Here is a 24,003-nt window from a genome sequence, read left to right on the forward strand (position 1 = left end):
GATTTCAGCAAAGTTTGGGTTTAAAGAGCGTTTCACATAAGGGTTATTGTTTCAAGTCATTGTCAGGGTTTCAAGTTTTGGGTTGAGGTTAGGGATTCGAGCGTGGGTAATGTTTTCAAAGAAGAGTTGGAGTTTGAATGAGGGTTTAATGCCAAAGTTGGGGTTTCAAGTGACGGTTAAGGTTTCAAGTTTATAGGGCTTTAAAAAAAAATGGGGTTCATGATAGTGGGGTTTCAAACAAGTGTTGAGTTTTCAAATTAGTTTCAAGCCACAGTTAGGATTTCAAATTAGGTTTCAGGGGAATGTTGGCGTTTCATAATTCATAAAAGCTTGAAGCAAAAGTTTGGGTTTCAAATTCAGTTTCAAGCAGTTTTTACAGTTCCAAACAAGGTTTACGACTTTACGGCATGAAATTGGGGTTCAGTTAGGGATTAGAGTTCCAAGATACGGCTTCTTATCATGGATTCATTCATTGGTTTGGGTTTATAAGGGAAATTAAAAATTACGGGTTTCAAGTGGTGTCACAGTTTCAAGTCTGAGAGCGAGGTTGATTGTATCCGCATTAAAGGGGAAGTCAACTCAAAAATGTTCTTGTTGTATGCTGCCCCACAAGTCTAAAAACGGGGTTTTGATAGATATTGACTCAATAGATATTGATTGAAGAGTTTGGGTTTCAAGCCATATTTAAAGTTTTAAATGACATTTTTGAAACCAGATTCCTAGGTTCCAAAGGTAGGGTGTGTGTGTGTGTGTGTGGTATCAGAATGTCTTTTAATCCCGTTCTTTTAATGGTGACATCCTGGTCTGCCAAGGCTGTTTTCATTGTTTTGAGGCAGTGGACACTGTTATTGCAAATGATCAGGAAATAGAAGTCGTTGGCGTGTGCGCAAGCGAGATTGGCAGACAGCTCTGCTCTCACTTCCTGCCCTCACGCTCTCATTGTGTACAAATACACTTTAATTTCATTGTGTCCTTGTCGCTAGAGGACATGTTGCCTTGGCAACAGATCACAGGATAGGATGTTGGCACAGGAGGGTCTGAAGAATGAAGCGAGTGGTTTTAGCGAGACTGCATTGCACGAGCGTAACAGCTCAGCATTTTCCCCACATTCGCGCTTACTTTAAGTTGATTTAACAATTGAAGACAAGTTTAAGAGTAGCCTGTTTGAATAATAACATTTTGGCAACAATACTCCCTGAAGTTTCAAGTAAAAAAAAAAATTACACATTGGGTTTTGACACCAAAATAACTTAGTAATGCGCTTCATGCATCAGGCTGTTTCGCGTATTTCTCAAAATTGTATGCAGATATTTTAAAATTTTTGAGTCAAAGGATTTTTTTTTCTTTTTTGGAAGGGTTCTTTAGAAAAAAAATCATATTCGATCAGGGGGAGTCATGTCAAGCTTCTTCTTTTTTTTTTTTTTTTCAATACCGCTGTGTTCTGTCAGAAAAATGAATCCCTTTCAAGGAAAATCCTTGCCAAATTAATCTCAAATTAGCAACAATTTAAAGTAAGTAATTCCATAGAGTGAAATTTCAAATCAGACATATTCAAAAAATATCACTGGCGTCGGGCTAAAAACTCCAATCCCACAATTTAAAAAAAAAAATAAATCCATTGCGTCCTATAATATTGGTAAATCCACACATGTGGGCGTTATTTTTACAAATAATCTAAAAGCCTGAAAAATGCTTGCTCCCTTTGATGACGCAACGTTAATGTTTGAACAAACGTGATGTTTTGGGGCTCTCCTGAAAAGTGATGAGGTACGAGGATTCCCCCCCCCCAACGCCAGCGATGAATATTGGTTCATGACACCGAGTTTGCGATCATCTTATTCTTATCTGTCGCCATTCTCATCGTGGCAATTTCAAACTGATCACATTTTCAGGGCTGAAGTTGTCTTAGCAGCTGCAAAAGAATGTTTAATCGTTGTTTTTCTCCTTTGTATTTGTAAACAGCAGCTCTTATACCACGACTCTGTCATTAGATCATGAAAGTTAAACCTGCCAATGAAAATCAAATCCGAACAAATAGGGCCTCTACTTTGGTATTTTGTGGAGGCCTTTGAATTCCAGGCCGAGATTTAGGTGGGCTATAAGATTAGAAATGAAGAATTAGGAGAAGGAGTGGCTTTCTGATTGTTTGCCACCCACTGAGCCGGTCTCATGGTCTCTGCGTGACCGGGCTTTGTATCTCAGGCATGCGCACGTTGGCCTTTGTGCTGGCACCCTGGTGGTGGGCAGCCGCCACAGAGCCTCTTTTCACCGGCAGTTTGTTGTCCAACTCGGGCACGCCGTGCGAGTTGGCCCCCAATCAGCCTTCTTCTTCTTTTTTTGTTTTCTTTTTCATTTTCTTCTTTCTCGTCTTCTTTTTCTTCTCATTTCTCCTCTTCCTTTTTTTTTTTTTTTTTTTTTTTTTTTCTTCCCGTGGATGACTGCAAAGCCGCCGCAGTGAGAAGCAAGTGACGTCATAGTGATTGGGGAAACTACAGTCTTTCATATTTGTATATGAGGCAATGTGTGTTTTTGTGTTGCACATGGAATCGTGCGCCACTGTCAGGCTTCACATTGGTTTAAAAAAAAAACAACAAAAAAAAACCGTCTACATACGTTGCCAGACAAAATGGCTTAAAGCGGAAGTCAACCCAAGCATATTTTTTTGTGCAACACAGCATTCTGATTAATTTTGCGTTTGTTGAATATAAGTTAAGTAGCAAAATGCACTCGTTTTTAGCCATCTCTGGGGGCGGCCATTTTGTCTTCTGTCGACTGAAAATGACATCACAACTGCTTACAGCGACCAATCACAGCTGACCTGTTCTCCGAATCTGAGCCGTGATTGGTCGTTGTGAGTAGTTGGGATGTCATTTTCAGTCGACAGAAGACAAAATGGCCGCCCCCAGAGATGGCTAAAAATGAGTGGATTAACACTTATTCCACAAACGCAATATTTATCACAATAAATATAAACATAAAATATGTTGCATAAAACATATTCTTGAAAAAAAAAATGTTTGCGTTGACTTCTGCTTTAATAGACTAAAGAATTTATTCTGCTGCTACCATCATGAGTTAAATCATCAATGAAGACGAACGTGCCCATTCCAGAAACAGCCACGCAAGCCCAAGCCATGGCATTGCCATCCTTAGCTCAGATTTTATTTTATTTTTTTTGTTTTTTGTTTTTGTCAAATTTATCAATATTTGATAGCTATTTTCAGGATATTTTGGCCCAATCCTCCTGATCAAACTGCTCCATCTAGCTTTGAAGTTGTCTTCTTCAGACCGCAAAAGACCTTGAGAGTCGTGAGATCTGATTATCCGCCGAAAAGATTTCAGACACTCCGTGCTAGAGGTAGCAAAGCTTTTCCCAGAGTACAAGGACGGCGTGTGATTTACTGATACCAAAAGTTACAAATAATTCCCGGAGCCGCACTTCTGTCAGCATCCTGTTCAAATGTAAATGTTTTTTTTTTTTGTGGTTTTTAAGGGTGACGCAGTCATTGGCTTTATCCTGTTTGAAAATAAACAACAGCAAAAATAAACCCACCAAAAGTCTCGAAGAAGGAGCTGAATGGCAAGATTCTCAACACGTTTTTTTCATGAATGGACCAATGAATTTCCTGGTTTTACTTTTTTTAATTTTATTTTTTTTAAACAGTCCTCTTCAACGTGCCGTTGACGTTTTGATGAGTATTCACTTTTTGAGTATTCACTGAGCACAGATACCTCTGGTCAACCAAATTTAATTGTGAACAAAGACTTTTCTTTCTGACACACATAATGATTTGTCGGTGGGTGAAACTCCTGCAGTATAGCGCCAACGTCTGCCAAGGAGGACTTACTCAATATCAGATTTTTTTTTATTGTCTTCTTAAAAAAAAAAAAAAAAAAAATCATTAAAGCGGAAGTCAACCCAAACTTTTTTTTTTCAAGAATATGTTATATGCAGGCCCACTAGTTGAAACAAGGCATTGTGATTAAAATTTGTGAAATATGCAGCAAAATCCGCTCGTTTTTATAGCCATGTCACGGGGCGGCCATATTGTCACTTCTGTCGACTGAAAATGACATCACATTTGCTCCGGGCTCAGGTAACGACCAATCACAGCCAGGGGCGGAGCTATGGGTGAGCCTGGGTGTGCACAGGCCCACCCAGGTTGACGGACTGCCCACCCAGTGAGATTCATGAAAAAAGATATACTTTAAATTTTTTTGTAAATTATTAGTGAATTATTTTTTCATTTGAGTTTGTTGTGTTTTTTTTTTATTTTATTGAATATTAAGAATGGCATAATTGTGGTTGTCTAAGGAAGATGTGAACTTCATATTCACTTTGTCATTTTATCTGAATATACGATGTGTCGGGACAGGAGGATTGTGCGAAGTGAGAGCAATATTCAGGCCCGCCCTGATTTTTTTCCAGGCCCACCCATTAGCCACGTTCTGGCTCCGCCCCTGATCACAGCTCACCAGTTTTCTGAAGCTCATCCACGATCGGTCGTTACCTGAGCCCTGAGCAACTTCGATGTTATTTTCCGTCGACAACTAGTGGCAAAATGGCCGCCGCCGGAGATGCCTAAAAACAGGTGGATTTCGCAGCTTAACTCACATCCCACAAACGCAATACTAATCAGCATGCCGTGTTTCAACCAGTGGGCCTGCGAAGAACATATTCTTGAAAAAAAAAATTGGGGTTAACTTCCACTTTAATACAGTTTTATTGAAGGAGACTGTTTGCGACAGTCTCCTCTTTAAATGCGATATTGGGAGGGGGAGACGGAGCGGAGTGTGCGTCGAGAAGTGGAGGGAGGAGGAAGAGAAGGAGGAGTTTCTTGTGTGCTGCTGTTGAAGTGAGAGCAGACCATCTCATTCTTCTGGACCGCAAACAGGTCCGCGCCATCCCAGTCCATCAGGTACAGTCGCCTTTCATACAAGAGGTCTCACCGCCGCGCGCTACTGTTTCTCTTCTAGCTCCGCTGACATGCGTGCTGCTGCGTGTTTATTCATTATTTATGTATTTGCTTTTAGGATCCACAGCTATTTGAACAGAGAGGTGTGTTTTGTTGAAAAGGATCCAAGATGGAGCGCATGGAAGATGATAAGGTAGGCAATTTTTGTTGTTGTTGTTTCTTTCAATGTATGAAACGCAGCATTTTCACTGTTAAAAGCCTGCTGGCGCCGTAACAAAGTTTCTACTTCGTGCCTGTAAACTTTCGAGTCTCAGTTTCCCGCTAGTTTGTTAGGACTCTGTTTTTGTGCGAGCTCACATTTGAATAAAAAGCTGGAGTTCATTAAGCGAAAAGGCTGGCAATTCTGTAATTTTCCTTTCTGGCACGAGGGGGATGAGAAGGGAGCATTTTGGGGACGTGACTAAGAGAGGGAGAGCAGGGCAAGTCGCAACTTGAGCGCGATGCCTCTGTGTTTAAATGTACGTTGAGAGAAGGGCAAGGACACACAGAAGGCGACGGCTGGTCACAGACACAACATTAGGTACACTTGCACCATCTCATGACATCCAATGCCGGAGCTGCGTTGAAAGGTTCTCACACAAGTCGTAGGGCAAGTAGTTCACTCTGCATTTTGAATATTAAGAACCTTCATCATGATCCTTAAATTATGTGCCGGTGTACCTAATGACATGTCCAATATAAGAAAGTACTACAAGCGTTTCGTAACTACCGGTGGTTTTTCTTTTGTAACTTGTTGCACACTGTTAGGTCATCCTCAAGATTACTTAACATTTTGACATCACTTGTATGGGTGTCCAAATACACACGCGGAATAGTAATACACACACAAAAATGGTCGTGTTTATGTGGTGCATCTGTCCTTTCGTGTAATATTTATTTATTTATTACTTGTCATGTGTGATGCGGGGATATTGGAGAAAATAAAAAAGAGTGGGCCCAGTAACATACTCAAGAGTTTTAATCAGGTTGCGGTGAAATTCCCAGTTCCAGCAACTTGGTAGTTTCCAGTAAAATAATGAAGCAAAAGTCCTCTCTCAAACTTACACAAAATAAATAAAATGTATATAAATAAAGAAATAAGATGATGACAAGTTTCATGTCATCACATTTGCATGTTGTTATTCAATGCTAACGTATGAAGAAGATCCGACTTGAATTTCGTTGCATGTGTTTGACCAATAACAATACAAATTGTGTGGGTCAAAGGTTGACCCAGCAGTCTTAGTTTTTTTTTGTGTTTTTTTTTCCCTCGTTTAGTTGAATACTATTTAGTTATGCACCTGTCTCACAGTTCGCAGTTTCAAGTCTGCCTTTTTAGCGTTTGCATGTTGTCCCTGTACATGGATGAGTTTTTCCCTGGTACACTTCCGGGTTGCCTATATACTGTATGACCTGGTATTGGCTGGCCACCATTTCAGGGTGGACCCCGTCCCTGGCCCAATGTCAGCTGGGATATGCCCCATCCACCTCACTAATGACCCCAATAAGTACTAGTGCTAGAGAAAATGGATGCTAGGAAATCTTCTGGCGTCTTCATTCGAGTCCCCAAATTCCAATTCATTCAATTGCCAGTGTTTGTATTTTTCGAGCTGGCAAACAAATATGATAATGTAGACACATTGAAATGTTGTGAGTTACCACTAGGCGGGATGATTTAGACTGACGCCTCTATGTGCATGTCAAATGTTTTTGGTTACGCAACAATGCTGTAGACATTGAGCTACATTGCGTTTGGTTCTTGGACTGATAAATGTCCCGACCACTCCCCGGATTTAAAAGGCGTCACGGCACAGGCGTATTTTTCACGTCACGTTGCTTGACAGTTGGGCAACAAAAGCGTGTCGCTGCAAGTGCATACGTGTTGTCTCTGCCTCCCTCTTACACAGATAAAACGTCATTCGGCGGTTGGGCAAACTTCTGTGCTCAAGGGCCATATTTGTTTTTATTTTTTTTTAATGGGCACATGGGCCAGGTCATTTGGCAATTTCTACTTTCGCCTAGTAGACGCTTGACTGGCATACCTTTCTGTCTGTGGCATTGAGTAAAAAAAAAAAAAAGTAAAAATAAAAAACTTTTTTTTTTTCGTTGCATGTATAATTCGGACCGACGTGAGACCATTAGCGTCTGATAACTTTGGCTGTGCAGTTTTTTTGTAAGCATTACCATTCCCTTGCCAACAGCTTGCCACTTGACATTGGAGCGGCGTCGCAAAGTTGTTTTTCTGTCACCGACTGCAGCTCAGCGTCAGTTTGAGAATCTTCACGAAGTCTCCCGAAGCGCGATTTATGCTCACCGCACATTTCTGAAAACAGAAAATATGTTCTTGAGAAAAGCAGCAGAAGGAAACGCGACTACCACCACGAATGAAAACACGACGTTTTTGGTTAAGTTCTGAATTGTATTACGTTTGCAGCCGTGTTGGTCGTTTGGTCGGCAAGTTTGCATGTCATTCAATGTTCTTTTTTCGGCGTTCTCGTAACACACTCACGTGTGCCACTCTCGATTGTGTGCAAACGTTTCCTGCGTTCCTCCGCAGACCACAAACATTGATACAATTTGTCAGTCACATCAGGCTGCAGATGACAGTTGTTTCAATAGACAAGTTGGCAAAGTGCCTTTCTTCTTCTACTGCCTTTTGGCAGTTGGCAAATATTTTTGGTGCATTAGTGCCCCCGTGGAAAGAAGGTGGCGGTAATGCACAGAAAGTCAACGCAATTAAGGAACAGAAATTTTGGGTGCCAGTCCGAGCTATAATTTTAATATCTACAAATCGCAGGACCAGGAAAACTTGCAACTTATAGTTAGAAAAATATTGTAAGTGAAATTCATTATTTTCTTAGAAGAAATGTCCTCACACATTTAATTAAAAGAAAATATGATTTAATGGTATTTTATTCAGTTTTATGTCATTTTATTCTGAAGTCTATCAATGGCTCAATCTGGATCCAGCCAGCCTCCACTTCACATATTTCATTTCATTCTACGCACCATGAGTTTGTCATTTTTTTTCCAAATGTGACACACCGATGCTGCAAAATGAAACAAATGTACAAAATAAATTCTCAACACGTACATTATTAAATAATGAATGAAAAAAATATCAAATACATTTGAAAAGCATTTGTTTTATCAAATAAACCATCAGTTTGTAAATTCTGTAGATATACAAACGCAGAATTAAAAAAAAAAACATGTTGTAATAAATTAAATATATTTGAAAGCTTTTTTTTAAAAAATAATCAAATAAAAATAAATGTATCTCATGTAAATTTTCAAAATGTTCACAATTTACCTTTCAAACTGGAAATCAAATGACATATTTAATAAAACCCAAATATCTTTGCACAACATTTCTTTGTTTACTTTCTCAAACCACAAAATAAGTGATGCAGTCTTCTCAAAATGAAACTTTGGGTGAGGCCACCGTGTTGTGCATGCAGCAAATGTCTGCTGTACGAGCTGCTTATTATGCACTAATCCTACTTTCCTTCAGAGGCCAGTGGGGGGAAAAACAACAGAATTCCATCTCAGTCCCCGCAGGTGCTTTTGACTGCAGACTTCCCAGTAACACAGCAAGCACTGTAGCGCCAATACAAGCAGGTTGAAAAGAGCCAGCGAGAGCCGAGATGTGGAAAAGGCTCATTGTGCGTGCGTGACGGCCAATGTGTCCATAAACAACAAGAGCTTTGTCAAAAGGCAGGAACGCTCCACATCCACTGTTCAAACAGAGGCCATTCTTTGAGAAAATGCATCCACGCGTTGTTCTCATCTCATCTCATCCTTTTTTTTTTCTTCTCCCTCTTTCCTTCACAAAACAGCCCAAGCAGAAGAAAATCACCTTCTACCTGCTCTACTGCGTGTCCACTGCGGTCATCGGTTCGCTGCAGTTTGGTTACAACACCGGCGTCATCAATGCACCTGAGCAGGTGCGTGTGTGTGCAAGAATAATGAGTAATGATTTGACCAGACATTTGATGTTTCAATGTGGAAATTGCATTCGTAGGTGTTGGCAACAGTAGAGCAGACACGTCGCTAGTGATGATTCTAGCTGAGATTCTACAGCTCTGTTTCGATTTGGTGTTGTTTTATTTGGGAAATATACACGTAGAGTACTTTTAAAATACAATAAATACATTAATATTGGTAAATCTTTATACGGTGCTCTTTAATTAATTTTAACCACCCCCTTCCACCCAAAAAAAAAAAAAAAAATGTTGCATTACATTATTTATTATTATTATTATTCGGTTGATTATAGTTATTATTGTTGTGTTATCTGGTTTCAATAATATATTCTATTATAAAAACAATGCATAATAATTTCTATGGGTTATAATTGTATATTTTTGTCTAATTTTTTTTTCTATCATTGTGGTTATTGTTGTTCTTATCATATATTCATATTTTATATACAGTAAATAATTTTGTATGATAAAAATAATAATGATAATAATATCAGCTTCATAATTGCAATATACTGTGTATTAATTTGACAGTAATTTGATTCATATAAAAATATGACCTTTGTAAAATGTAATTGTTATAATTTTTTAAAAATATAATTATAACATGCTAAACATTTTCATACCTTCCATTTATTTAAAGTATATGTAAATAAATTTGCTGTGAGATGTACCGGTAATTGCAGTTTTACATGTTTGCAAACTGATACTTTATATTAATGATGTTTACTAGGAGGTTTTTTTTTTTTTTTTTTTTTTTTTTTAAAACGGTGGGAGAACAAAATAACAACAATTGACGACAAAAGTGTTACCGTTTTTCATTATTGCTCACACATTGTTGGATCTCTCTCTTGGTGCAAGTGTACCTAATGAAGTGTCCAATTTGTGCATAGACACGTATATACATATATAAGTATGCGATATTTTTGGGAATGACATCTTTATGCAAGTGTTGTCTGTGCAAGTTTTATTATTTTAGACTTTGTTATGTGCACTTTACTAAAGTTATGCTGCCCCCATGTGGATTGATGAACACCAAATAAAAAATAAAAAAAAGTGTATTACTTTGCTGTGACTTCAACAGAAACTACGTAGGTTCTTCCAAAATGTGTCTCTGGAGCGTTTCGACGAGCCCTTCAGTCCGGGAGTCACCACCATGGTGTGGAGTTTTGCGGTGGCCATCTTTAGTGTGGGAGGCATGTTGGGCTCTTTCAGCGTGGGGGCCATCGTCAACAAGTTTGGCAGGTGAGAAAGTCAAGACCGTGCGAAAATGTCAATCCCAGCACGTCACCACCTTTGATCATCTTCCCGCGCAGGAGGAAGTCCATGCTGGTGGCTAACGTTCTTGCCTTGCTGGGCGGGGGCCTGATGGGACTGTCCAGCCTGAGTCGCTCTTTCGAGATGGTCATCCTCGGACGCTTGATCATCGGCGTCTTCTGCGGTTTGTGCACGGGACTGACGCCCATGTACGTGGGCGAGATCGCCCCCACCGCCCTACGAGGCGCCTTCGGCACGCTGCACCAGCTGGGCGTGGTTATTGGGATCCTGGTGGCGCAGGTACGAGGGCGGGACGCATCCTGCGGTGACGTCACAGAAATCGCTTGGAATTGTAAAAGGAGAGGCCGCAAGTTCTGGAAAAAAAATTTCGTGAATGCTAAAGAGCGGAGGATGAACTGTAATGTAATTGTGAAACTAGAAAAAAAAAAAACAATTAAGTGATCTAGGTGCATTTTTAACCTGTATCCATTAACTTGGGAATTTGAAGAAATTGGTTCGTTTAAGGAAAGTGAACTGCTGTGCACTTAATTGAAATGGGGAAAATGTTGAATGTGCGACTAAAAATCTCGTGATACATAACTTAAATGCAAGTGAATTTTTAAAGCGTATCCGTTCACGTCGGAATTTGGCCGTGGAAAATGTGTAATTCTAAAAAAAAAAAAAAAATATGGGAATTTGAAAACGACTTGCTTTTTTGTCCTGAATGAGCTGAACAGTTTGAAGTTGAGAAACGTAAGAGGAGCTGCTCAACGCTGTCCGTAAAATTGTCTGCATTGATTTGGGAACGTTGACATGACGTGAAAATGTTCACCGCGGGGGCCCTGAATTTTATGAATATTTTGAAATTGGAATGCTTTGTAAAATACGGTTGGCGGAGTTCAATGAATAAAATCTCTCATTCATTTAAATGGGATTTATTTTCATTGAAATGTGGAATTGTGGGCAAAATAGGAATTTGGGGGAACGTGGGGAAAATGGTTCACAGAATGTCCTGAATCTTTTGAATATTCTGAAGTTCTAATGACTTGAATCAATGGGAAAATGTGGAATGATTAATGTTGTTGAAAAAGAAATGAGGTCATGAATATGCTCTTCATCATTCACACGGTTCTGATCCTATCTTAATATATATTAATATTGTCTATTTTTTTTTAAACAATGTTTTTTTTAGATCTTTGGTCTGGAGTCTCTTCTCGGCTCCGATACTCTGTGGCCCGTCCTCCTGTCCCTGACCGCCCTGCCTGCGATCCTCCAGAGCGTCATGCTGCCTTTCTGCCCGGAGAGCCCCCGCTACCTTCTCATTGTTCTCAATCAGGAGGACGAGGCCAGGAAAGGTGCTGACCCACAGACGCACATCACCGCACACCAGATCCTCACTTCAATTTCTCACACTTCCGCCGCCCCCCTCTCGCAGCGCTTGTCCGTCTCCGCGGCAGCGAGGACGTGAGCGAGGACATCGATGAGATGAAGGAGGAAGGGATGAGGATGGCCATGGAGAAGAAAGTCACCATCCTGGAGCTCTTCCGCTCACACAACTACCGCCAGCCCATCATCATCGCCATCGTCCTGCAGCTCTCTCAGCAGCTGTCGGGCATCAACGCCGTGAGTACGCTTCCGAAGGGCTGGGAAAGTTCCAGGGGGAGCTACGACGAAGAATTCGGGAAGTTTTTCCAAATTGGAAACTTTTTGTGGGGAGTGGGGATCATTTGATGGACAGCTAGCACATTTTAGCGTAAATATAACATCACACAAAGATCAAACTGCTCGCAACTTGAAAAAACTTAAAAGGTCGTCACTCCTAAGTCAAGGTTTAGCAGAAGTGTAGTGAACCCCTGCTAAGAAAAAAAACCGCAATGCTCCCTCTAAAAAGGTTTGAAATTCCTCATAGATGCCACCAGATGACAGCAAAGCAATACTTTTGTCTAAATGAAGCCCTTCAACTTACATCAACATAGTTCCTTGGCATAAGGGCGGCAGCTAAGTACTATGTTTGTCTAAATGAAACTGCTCAACTCACGTCAACATAGTTCCGTGGAACACATTGGCAGCAAAAGGAATATTCTAATTGCAGGGCACAATAACGATGAACAGGTGAGTTTGTTTTTTTTTTTTTGTTTTTTTTTTGTTTTTTTAGCAAATAGTGGTTACAAAAAAATCCACAAACGTGCAAATGCCATACGTTGGGGTTTCATGAAATCCGGTTGTTGTGGTCAGGTTTATGGTAAAATGTATTTTCTCCAAACTTTAACTTCCCTCCCATATATCAGTCTTCCGTTTGTGTAAATCATCGGTTCATTCACATAAAGTGCTGTTCATTCCCATGTGCCGTTTCCAATTTTGAAAATACCAGAATTTTGCAACCCTCGCCGCAAATGCCCTCATCACCCAGCCAGCATTATTGATGTTGAATTCCACTTTTTTCCCCGGCCGACACCAGTCCGCTAATTTTCATTTCATTCCTCTGTCAAACATAATCTCATTCCTTCCTCACTCCCCTTGAATAGTTTTGCCGTCATCCTCACTTTCATGCTTTCACAGCTGACATTTGAACTGGGAGCCTCAGAACTGTGATGCAAGCATACTAACCGGTAGCCCACTATGCTAACTGCTACGTTTGCTAGTTTATTGCTGTGTACTCACTTTGATCTTGTTTAGGTCTTCTACTACTCGACGGGCATCTTTGCCACGGCGGGCGTGACTCAACCCATCTACGCCACCATCGGCGCTGGAGTGGTCAACACTGTGTTCACTGTCGTCTCCGTGAGTGTCGCACCGCAACTTTGCCGGCCCTTTTCAGTGCGGTTCAATCGATTATCGGCCAACCTCTGCTGAATGTTCCAGCTCTTCCTGGTTGAAAAGGCGGGACGAAGGACCTTACACCTGATAGGACTGGGCGGAATGGCCATTTCTGCCCTCCTCATGACCATCTCTCTTTCTCTGGTGGTGAGCGATGCCTTTTTTATGTTGCCTTTTTAAAAAAAAATAAATAAATAAATAAAAAAAAATGAAACTAAGATAAATCATTTCGAAACTTTTTCCATTGCTAATGTGTCCTGTATAACCCGAATGGATAAAAAAAATAAAAAATAAGCAACTGAAATGTAAAATGGGAGTCAGCACACATCCGTCACCATTGCCAAGTGGCTCTGTTCTATTAGGTGTTTTCTTGACTTCGCTTTTGTTTGCTTTTTAGCACTAGCCTGAAGGTTTTGTGCAAGTACTGACTATTAATTGGATCTGTTCATAATTCCTTCCACCTTGTCTAAGGCCTCAGTTCCGTCTGAAGAAAAACAGCCGGTACGGTGCTCTTTTTGGTGATGAGCAGTGTTGTTTTTGCTCCAAAAATACCTTTTGGAATTGTGGTCACAAAGTTCAACCTGGGTCTCGTCAGACCATTACGAAATGTCCCAAACAGATGTGGGGGAATGTGTTACGGTGACGCGGCCACGTTATTTCAGTTGTTTATTTTTACTTAGTCCCTCTAAAATAATAACGAACAAAAATGAGTTGAGTTGTACAGGTTGCAGGTCACATTAATGGTGGAGATAGTTTTGGAATTATATACTGTATCTTGGTCTCATTTTTTTTTTTTTGGTATTACAAAAACCTTTGCGTTCGAACAGGGGTGTGTAAACTTTTTATATCTACTGCATACTTTAGATCCAAGTGTAGTGACCAGATCAGTGTGTAATTGTGTTTAGAGATACGATCATTTTAATATGTTATACTATTGTCTTGGATTAACGAAACAAATGCGGATGACCTCCTGTAAAGTATGAATATCCTAACTGCTACTCGCATTTGTTTCTTTTGCTGTTCGTCTGAGCAGAAAGCGACGCCGTCTCTAAGCTACTTGGCCATCGTAGCCGTGTTCGCCTTCGTGGCCAGTTTTGAGATGGGTCCCGGTCCCATCCCCTGGTTCATCGTGGCCGAGCTCTTCTCCCAGGGTCCTCGACCCTCCGCCATGGCCGTCTCCGGTTTCTCCAACTGGACCGCCAACTTCCTAGTGGGCCTCGGTTTCCCAAAACTGGAGGTACGTACGTATCCACACACGACAGTCAACCCTGAAGATAGCCAATGACACGGCTGGGGATGCCCAGGGAGCCACGAAATAATTTGAAATAAATGATGCCCTATCACTTCCAAAAGTGCGAACCTGCTGTGTTTTTTTTTTTTTTTTTTTCAAGAATTTATTTTTAGAAACCAATGACATCTTTTCAACTCTCATAAGCTTATCTTTTTTTTTTATCCTGAAAAAATGCATTATTTATTTATTTATTATATTTACTCTTCCCTATCTTAGCTTTTGGCCAATTAAAAGCTCTGATGCGATTGTGCCGTATCATCACATAGCTCTGACATCCCTGCATGAAAAAAGTGTCGTTTTTTTTTTTTCTTTTTAGAACAAAAGGTGAGTTATTACAGGTATGAATTTCTAATCTTTTCACGAACGAAAATTGTAATTATTTTCCAAGAATTTGGTCCTATTTTGTCAAAAGTAAAGGTGACCTCTCAAAATAAAAGGCGTGATATGATATACAGAAGTTGTGTTTTTGAAATTCACTGTTTTCTTCTCATGTTTAACTTTGAATTTGTGATGATTGTAATATCATAACAACATGACCTCATCTTGGAAAAAATATAACACCCCCCCACAAAATATGTCTTTGTTCTTATATAGGTTCTGACTTTTTATCCTGCTCAAACTCTGACCTGAATCATCATGATTCTGAACATTACACCCTTTTTTCTTAAAAAAACCCAACAAAAAACACATATTTAACATAACATAAAGACTTTTTTTTCTTACTACTCAACTTTTTAAATGTTATGGCGTTTAGAGGTGCACATGATTGTTATGATTAAATGGTGATTATGAGGGGGTCCTTGTAGTATTTTGTCCCCTAAAAAAAATGGACAACCGCTGCACTAGATCAGTAGTTCTCAAACTTTGATTGTACTAAAACTTGAAATATAACTGAACTGTACATAAGTGGTTCTTCTCCATACCACAAGAGGGCGCCTCCCCCCCCCCCACTCTGAGAATCACTGCACTAGATAATCCAAACTCTCCGTCTGTGTTTCCCTTAGGAACTCTGCGGTCCTTACGTGTTCATCATCTTCACGGTCTTGCTCATCCTTTTCTTCATCTTCACTTTCCTGCGGGTGCCCGAGACCAAAGGCAGGACCTTCGACGACATCGCTCAAGGATTCGCCGCCAGCGCCGCCAAATCCTCCGGCTCCCCCGCGCCTGAAGCGGCGGTCGCGGGCCTGCCGGGGAGCAAAGAACCTCCGCCCACGTCCCCCTCGGAAAAGGTCCCCATGGTGACGCTTCCCGCGGACAAGCCCTAAGAGAGAGACGTCATGTGACCAGAGAGCACTTAGAAAAGGTCAGTTTAATAACATCACATGAGACTTTTGTCGTAGTTTCAAACAAATCACATTAAACAGGGTATTTTTTTGTTGTTGTTTTTTTTTTTTTTTGTTTGTTTCGTGTGGAAATACCAAAATAATTAACCGAGGTCTTGTAAGCCTGCTTAAACGGAATTGCTGGCCCTTAAAAGTTTGTTGACATTCCTCGCATACTGCCTCCTTTGTAAGAGGATCAACATGCGTTCGGTGTTAAGACGCCCCCCCCCCCCCCCCCCCCCCCCGATCATCAGCCGCGCTAGAAGGTTGCTTTTAGATATTGAGGCCACGCTCGGAAAAGCCAGGCTGGCCCCCGAAAACGCTGATGGCGGGGGTCCCGCCCCCTCCCAACCCTTCCCTGAGACACACGGAAGGAATACTGCCTGTAGACTTCAAATAAATACATTCAAGCAAGGTCATTGCAGCATAGGAACTGTTACGTGTGTGTGTGTGTATGTACTGTATGTGTTGGACTCTGCTGCTAAAGAAGAAACAAGTTGTGTCAACGTCTACTGCAAATGAGAAATTTTGATTGTATGACACTGAGGGGTAGTTTAGACTATTCACAGATTTTTTTTTCTTTTTTGCGTTAAACCTGGTTGCAGCTTTTTTCCAATCGAATCGAGTGCAACGGACCGCCGCATATTCGCAGTTTGGCTTGCGCTGGCTTTGTGCTCTGGCCAAAGCCAGAAAAGTGTTGCTTTGACGCCATCTGCCGGCCTTATTGCCATGAAATGAGTTGAGGAGCTTTATTTGGGCCAAAAAAGTCGGCAAGATTAGTAGAGGCTGGATAATGGAAAAGTGGTGCTTAGCAGCGTTATAGTTTTTATTTTGTTTTGACTTTAGATTTTCAAATTCATTTAGTTTTAATTCGTTTTTAGAACAGGTTTGAGAGTTTTTATTAGTTATATTTGTTCAAAAATGCTTCATTTTAGTTTGGGTTTTTATTAGATTCAATATTAGCTTTGTTTTATTTTTTTTTGTTTAAAGGAGTATTTGTTCACTGCAAGATAAAAAAAAAAATGTCACAGTAAGTATTGTATAATAAAGTAAAGTACACTGCAATTACAAATAAACCCTGAAAGCTCATGCATGAAAGTTATTGACAAAGATGAAAACTAAGGAGTCAGTTAGTTTTCTTTTTTTTTTTTAAAGCACTCTCATTTTCATTTTATTTTGAAAATGAAAATGTTTTTTTTTCCTCAATTTTAGTTGTCGTTATTTGATCAGTTTTCATGAACTATAATGGCCTCGGTGCTCAGCCGCTCTTTTGTGACATCTATCGGCAATTGTAAAGCAATTACTCGCACATGTTCTCTATTAGCGTCAGGGCTTGGTCTCCAGCTCCTATGAATAACAAAAAAAAATCGAACTTTCTCCATTTAAATTGCCTTTATATGCCACGAGGTGGCGGCAAAGCACTACTTTATTGGCCAGTGCTACGGCCTGACTAAATGAAGCTCCTGCCCTCACTTCAACATAGTTCTTTGGCACCAAGATGCCACAGGAGGCCACCGAAGCACTACTTTTCTAATGGCCAGGGCAAAATCAACAAACTCAGCAAACGGGCGGGTAACGCGAATAAGCAGCGGGAACCCGTTCACTTCGTCGTCTACTGATTCACTCCCAACTTCACAGGTCACTGAAGAGATCCAGTTAAAAAAAACACTAGCAACTTGTATTTATTCCAGTGGTTTGGTTTTGGACGCGCAAAAATGAGCATTTGTTTGTTTTGAATGCTTCTGCGGTTAACCGGCGGAACGGCCGAATGCAAATTGCGGGGCGGCGTTACTTTTGCACTTTGGCGTGGCGTACGTACCCTTATGATTGCCGTCCGCTGCCCCGCTTAACGCGTGGGCGCGCGCCATCGGTTTGTTCTGTGCGCCAAGATGAAAGCTGCCCTGCGAGATCCTTTTTTTTTTTTTTAGGCTGACGTCATGTTGACGTTCACGTCAATTGGCCGTTCGACGTGGTCTCGGGTTACCTGATATATTGGTAACATTTGTTAAAGGCTCTGATTTTTCATGCACTTCGGTCTTTGGACTGTTACTTTAGCATTCCTGTATGCCACTCTGTATTTGCCAGCCTTTAATATGTATATTTTGCTCTGTGTTTGCATTTTTATATCGATACACAACAGTGTTGAGTGGGTGCCGCATTGCTGTGAAACGCCTGCTTCGAAAATGGAAATAAAGTTGTGCATCTGTTTAAAGAAGAGGCCGTCTGACGTGAATGTGTGCATATAATCTGTGTCCTGCCGTTGGTGCAATGAACCGAATGTTTACCGCCGGGGATTTTTAATGCGTGTGACCGGTCCGTTTCGGCCCCGTGCGTGCGTGGCAGCACCGCTGGCTCGGTGGAGCGACCCAAAAAGGTAAATGAAATAAAACGAAGCAAAAAGTAGGCCCCGGCAGTGGGACGAAATATGCCACAAGAGCAAGAGATCAACTTTTCTGCTCTGCTTGATGTTTGGTTGTTGATGTTTTTTAACTAGGCAGGGTCGACACGGCTTTCAAAAGTCTTTTCCATTTGCCTAAAATCTACAAAAACTTTGGTCACTGGAAAAAAAAAACATTATACTGGTCCTGCTAATGATTATCTTATTAATACAAGTCCTTAGTAAGCTGCGGTATTAGTAACCGTTCTTCACAGAGGATAAAGAATGTATGTCCGTTATATTATCGGCACACGCCTTGCTCCTCAATTTGTGTCCAAATATCTGTAGAGGCTATAACGCCGGAACATGGACTCTATTCATAAGCCAATCCGTAACATTTTGCATTACTTGTTTGCATTAAGATGAACAGACATTTTAGGCAAAGCCATGTGGTTCTTTAAAGTACGGAATGAGCAGTTATTTGTTTTAGGGTTAGTTTGACAGTAAACTTAAACTGGGAGTGGCATTAAACATCTTGAAGCCTCTTTGGAGAGGAATTGTTTGCTTTGCAATATGTTCAAAGGCTTACGTTAAAATAAAGGCCAACTTACTAAACACTCCGACTTTGTCTTTTAAGCTTTCACTACGACAACTTCACAAATTTCAACCAAATTGTGTGCCGTTACTAAGTCACTAAATAATAAGTCAGATTGCAACAATAATATATACTGTGTATATATATATATATATATATATATATATATATATATATATATATATATATATATATACATACATATATAATAAAGTGTACTTACGCATATTATTCACTTCATGATTCATAACCCCTTAACCTTAAGTTACTGTCACTCTCCCTAAAAAGCCAAGCAATTCATTTCGTAATGATCCTTTTTAGACTTAAATACCCATATTTAGGAATCTGGGGGCCCCCCAGGCCAGCCGGGAATGGGGCCACCTAACTGTGTCGAGCCGGCGGGCAAACATCTCTCTTGCAAGAGTCCACTCAAGTCTTCCTCATTGCAGTGAACTGGGGCATGAAAAGCTCCCCGTCAACAAGCTGCAATGCTGCGAGTTGACCAGCGAGTGGCGTGCGTGTGCCAGGCTTTGGCCTGAGCCAGTGGGGGAGGTCATGGTTAGGGGGCTTGTGACTCCACAAAATGTTGACAAATATTGAAAATTAAAAAAAAAAAAAAAAAAAAAGTGTGTAATATATAGACATGTGAGGGACGCCACAACATGCCGGCTGACCTTGAGCTGACTGTCACCTCTTCTTATTAATGCCCTCGTTTCCATGACGACGGAATTATGTTTACATAGGCCTATTTTTTTACTCTGTAAATATTACAACCCCCCCCCCCCCCCTCATTTTCCCTCATCCATTCATCCTCCTCCCGTTCCTGATAGTGGGAACAAACAGTCTCCTCCTACCCCCTCCCTCTCTCTCTACACACACACACACACACACACACACACACCTCTCACTCTTTCATGCTCGCTCCCTTCCCGGCCCGCTGTCAGTGTCATTCTGTAGTGGAGATGTGGAGCGTCCTTCTGTCCCTCTGTCTCTTTCTCCGGCCCAATTCAGCTGAGGAAGGTAAGAAGTGACTTTTTTTTTTTTTTTTTTTTAAATGTTTCGAACTTACGCTCATGAATATTTTATTTTTCACATTGGATCCATTGTAATGGCAGGTGGGTCGAAGTTACTCACTGTGGCTCTCTGGGAATTCTTTGACAGCAATGTATGGGAATTCAGGAGTAACAGCCTCCCACCTTGTTGCGATGTGTCGTTCGCGGCGGGTGGGTGGGGGGGGGGGGGGGGGGCAGGTGCGTATCGGGGTCTACCGTGCACTAACAAACGAAAGAATCCGGAGATAAGGCGGGCGGCAGACACAAATGAATAATAAGTTGCGTAAGCTACTTCCCCCTCACTCTCTTATGTTCCCCTCAGGCCAGGCAACCCTTAACAACCCACCCCCCCCCCCCCCCCGCCCCACCCCCACTCCCTATTCTTTGCCACTCGTAAGTAGAGACCCCTGCCCCCTTCTACCTTCATGCAAATGTGTGAGATGCTTAAAGTGAGACTTCATCCTGGGCAGATGAGAGTGGGCAGGCTTGAGCAATCTCACTGATAGTCTAATGACTCAGATATCATCCGTGCGTGTGCGTGTGTGTGTGTGTGTGTGTTGTGCACTTGAAAGTGGTCTGGAAAAATAAAAGGCATTTCGGAGAGACACCTGTTTAAACTTTTAAATCGAATATAAATGAAATTTTAAGGGCCCGAGCAGAGACCACTGCAATTTCCCTAATGTTTTTGTAGATATTATTATTATTATTGTTATTATTATTATGCCGTCAGTAATGATTCATATTTTTGAGGGTCTAAACATGAACGAAAACTCACCAAAGTTTGCACGCACATCGGGCCTGACGAAAACATCGATAGTTTCTTGTTGTCATACACAAGTACAATGGGTCTGTGTCTGTTGCCGACATAGGTTTCACATTTTGATTTTGATTTATATTATACTTTACCCGCATCTTATTTTTACCCACTTTTCAATATTTGTACCTTACATATTTTATTCTATCCCATTTTAAAACTGTATTTAAATTTTTAAGACTTAATAGCAGAAGCACCTGTTCATGTTTTATCTTCATTTTATTTTTTATTTTTTCATTTTATTTTATTTCCATCTTGACATAATTTAATTTATATATCATACTTAACCTGCTCCTTGTTTTTATCCCATTTGTAATTTTTTACCTTATGTTTGACATTATATTCTTATTTTATTTTATTACGTTTGTAATACTGCTCAATACTATGCCCATGACCCATTATTTTGTCATTTAAGTACTTTAAAAAAAAATTTTTTTTTGTTATTATATATAATACCTGCACCTCATTTTTACCTGTAGATAAAGCACTCTATCAGTGCACACCATTTACCATTTCATTTCATTTAGCCGCGACTTGTTTTTGACATTTATTTTTCATCTTTACACCTTAGCATTTCAATTATATTCCTGCCTGAAAAAGTACTCTATTTACCTATTTCATGTAGCTTCAATAATTTGAATAATAATCATCTTCATCATCCTCAATAAGTAGACCACCAACCGGTGTTCCACAGGCATCAACGTTAGGACCACTGTAAATACAATATCGCGAGGGTGGTAACATATATGTCACTATCCAACAATGAGCATTGTGTTATAAACAGAACTCATTTGAAAATCCCTAAATTGCTCATAGAATCGCAATCGCTGACTGTGTTTGTGAGCGTGTGTCACTAACGGTCCAAAAGAGAGGTCACGAACGTCAGCGCGTAGCCGCCCATCGATCGGCGCTGGCAGCAGATGGCCTGGATGAGGATGAAAGAGTGGTAGCAAGACCACCATGCAGTTCTGGTTGGCCTACTGACTTAAGTGTCATTGAAATAAACATTTGCATAATACACTGGTGACCCAGTAGTGGGGGCATCTCTATAAATCCGCCTTGTTATGGCATGTCGGGTCTGTTTAAACATGTTCCGCGTGCGACGACGTGGCTGCTTCTGTGCTTTGAACCGCCAAGACATTTCTTGGCTTCTTTTGTATCTTTAATGCACGCAAATAAGACAACAGTTGGCTGCACAATCCATCCATCCATTTTCTATAGCGCTTGCCCTCATTAGTGTCACGGGTGAGCTGGAGCCTATCACGGCCGACTTTGCGTGAGAGGGGGGGGGCGCCACAAACGAGCTTCCACACACACATTCACATCTATGGGCTATTTCGGGTCTTCAAATGCGAATGTTTTTAGAATGCGGGAGGAAGCCGGAGGACCTGGAGAAAATTGGAAAAGTTGAGTGGAAGTCGATTAATCGATGAAGCTTTTTTTTTTTTTTTAGCACAAAAAGTGGTCCTTAAACTTTTTTTTGCGTTATTCCACAATCAAAATAATTATTGTAAAATCACGCGACATTATACGGCGGCGTACGGTTTGAGCATGAACGACGGTTTGCATTTTATATTGTATGGATGGACGGTGAGGTTGAGAGTATGTTGTGAGCGCGTCACGTTGTGCGTGAGCGATTTCAATTTGTGACGATGGCGTGTCGATTTTGTATCGACACACCGTACGGATGATATGAAGGCGCGCCCGACGCCCCTTCTAGCACTTTTGCTCGAGTGGAGCTGTAAGGACGCATAAACAACAAATCGGTATTTCAGACCATTTTTTCAATTAGACCCAAAAACATTTTTTTGTTTTTTTTCTAAATATAAAACAAGCCGCACTTCTGAAGAAACTTGCCAAATAATCCAGCGTGTCATCCCGCTCTAAAGCGTCGTGTTGACGTTCTCACGTCAAGGTCATGTGGGCCAACTTCCTGCAGGAGGTTTGCTCTTTAACTTCGTCTTAATTAGGTGGATCGCCGCCCTTTCGTTGGGTGTGATAAGCCGTCTTTTCAGGATGGTGTTAAAAGAAAACAGAGGGCGTGCGATGCGTGACACAGGCGGTCGTCACCAGGCGAAAAAAAGCAACCTGGTTGCTGCCTGGCGGGAAGGGCAGGATGCTGCGTCATCGTGTTTTGGGCATTTTTCAACATAAAGGCAATTTAGTATGCAAGAGAAGTGCCGAGCGGTGCATTTGCTGCCAGCAAATAAGTCAAACAGTAGCAACACGTGTAGACAGAAAATATGGCAATACTCAAAGGCTTGTATTTTTTATTCCCTGTGAAAAAAACATTCATATTACAGCAGATTACTCAATCGCTCATCGGCATCCATCGTATGCTCCCAATTTTGCGGGATTTTATTTTTAATCCCACAGTTCAGAATCACCCCCAATGAATTGATGCACCAATTTACAGTAATTAAGAATGAGGTTTAAGGATAAAGAAGAAATGTTGTTTTTTTTAAATGTCGAGCTGGATCATTGCTCACGCCTTCAAGTTACGCAATCTTCAAAGAAGGTGAGGTGTTAAGATTTGTTTTTAATGATCCATAATTTGTCGCATTGAATCCTGTTGTCAAGGCAATGCGAGTGCAGGTTGCACCTTGCAAGCGCGCGCGCGCGCGCGCGCGCGTGACTGCATGCAGCGTTTCGGATTGCTGTGGTGTTGCGACCATTCAAAATGCAAACGAAATGAAGAACAAAGTGATGGCGCTTGTTGCGCGATGAAGCAGTTTAGTGTTTGTTTAGGTCCGTGTGCAATTTTGCGTCTCTGTGAATTCACTGAGAGACATTTATATTGCGTGCGTATGTGAATGAACGGATGGATGTCGCCATAATATATGTGAATGTATGCAAGACAAATGTTTACATTATGAGTGGTCTAAACCGGAATGTTATTTTCCAGGATATTACATCATAGTTTCAGCAAAGCTACTGAAGCCCAAGATGACGGGTTAAGACGATAACGCAGGCGCGTGCCCGAAATGCGTGTGCCAAATAATGGACACCTTTTTTGGTCGCGCATTCTCTCTCTGATTGGTTGGTCTTTCTCGGGCATAGTGGTTTCTTTCAAATCTGATTATAGAGCACAAGATGGCGCCGGAGAGGGCAGATTTTTATTATTATTTCCACTTATGCTACTGTCAGGTTATGGTGATGATTTGAACAATATGGCCAAAAGTTTTTGTTTTGGGGGGGGGCGGGGGTGATTTCAAGCTCCCCTTTTAATATCCACTTGTCACAGTCTGGTTCAAATCACTCGTTTTTGTCGAGAGTTTCTGCCTCACGCAAAAGACTATAGCGTTCGTTACCATGACAACAGGGGGCGGAGCTTGGATATGTGACAAAGCCAGTGACCACTTGCCAATTTATCAACTTTGTTTCTTTGTATTTACAATTTCGCAACTCTTCCGACCCCTCTGACTTGATGACTTTTTAGCCCCTCCTCCCCCCAAAAAGTAAACACGATGAGCAACAAACCGAGTGATATTTTTCAAACTCTGTACACTTATCCGTTCCTCGTGAGTTTTTTTTTTTTGG

The 24,003-nt window shown here is 41.1% G+C and overlaps 2 protein-coding genes across 3 annotated transcripts in view; both read left to right on the top strand.

Moving 5' to 3' along the window:
- Positions 1-4,767: 4,767 nt before the first annotated feature.
- Positions 4,768-24,003, top strand: part of slc2a3b (solute carrier family 2 member 3b) — a 31,981-nt gene continuing 12,745 nt past the window's right edge. Inside the window, exons 1-11 of one of the 2 annotated variants that reach the window (XR_015087820.1) lie at positions 4,768-4,919; positions 5,035-5,109; positions 8,795-8,902; positions 10,023-10,183; positions 10,255-10,495; positions 11,388-11,550; positions 11,631-11,818; positions 12,872-12,976; positions 13,058-13,159; positions 14,046-14,249; positions 15,308-15,606. Coding sequence is in view for 1 of the 2 variants with exons in the window: in XM_086037751.1 (XP_085893877.1) it covers positions 5,086-5,109; positions 8,795-8,902; positions 10,023-10,183; positions 10,255-10,495; positions 11,388-11,550; positions 11,631-11,818; positions 12,872-12,976; positions 13,058-13,159; positions 14,046-14,249; positions 15,308-15,568 (1,557 nt within the window). In the remaining variant the exon portion in view is untranslated. Of the gene's footprint in view, positions 4,920-5,034; positions 5,110-8,794; positions 8,903-10,022; positions 10,184-10,254; positions 10,496-11,387; positions 11,551-11,630; positions 11,819-12,871; positions 12,977-13,057; positions 13,160-14,045; positions 14,250-15,307; positions 17,841-24,003 lie in introns of those variants that run through there. The other variant, XM_086037751.1, reaches the window with a different exon arrangement.
- Positions 19,506-24,003, top strand: part of ephb6 (eph receptor B6) — a 40,681-nt gene continuing 36,183 nt past the window's right edge. Inside the window, exon 1 of the mRNA XM_086037749.1 lies at positions 19,506-19,617. Within this exon, the coding sequence (XP_085893875.1) occupies positions 19,512-19,617 (106 nt within the window). The 5' untranslated portion in view covers positions 19,506-19,511. The remainder of the gene's footprint in view (positions 19,618-24,003) is intronic.

Source organism: Filicampus tigris, chromosome 8 (genome assembly GCF_054856515.1).
Source record: "Filicampus tigris isolate MCC_2025a chromosome 8, RoL_Ftig_1.0, whole genome shotgun sequence".
Classification (NCBI taxonomy): Eukaryota; Metazoa; Chordata; class Actinopteri; order Syngnathiformes; family Syngnathidae; genus Filicampus; species Filicampus tigris.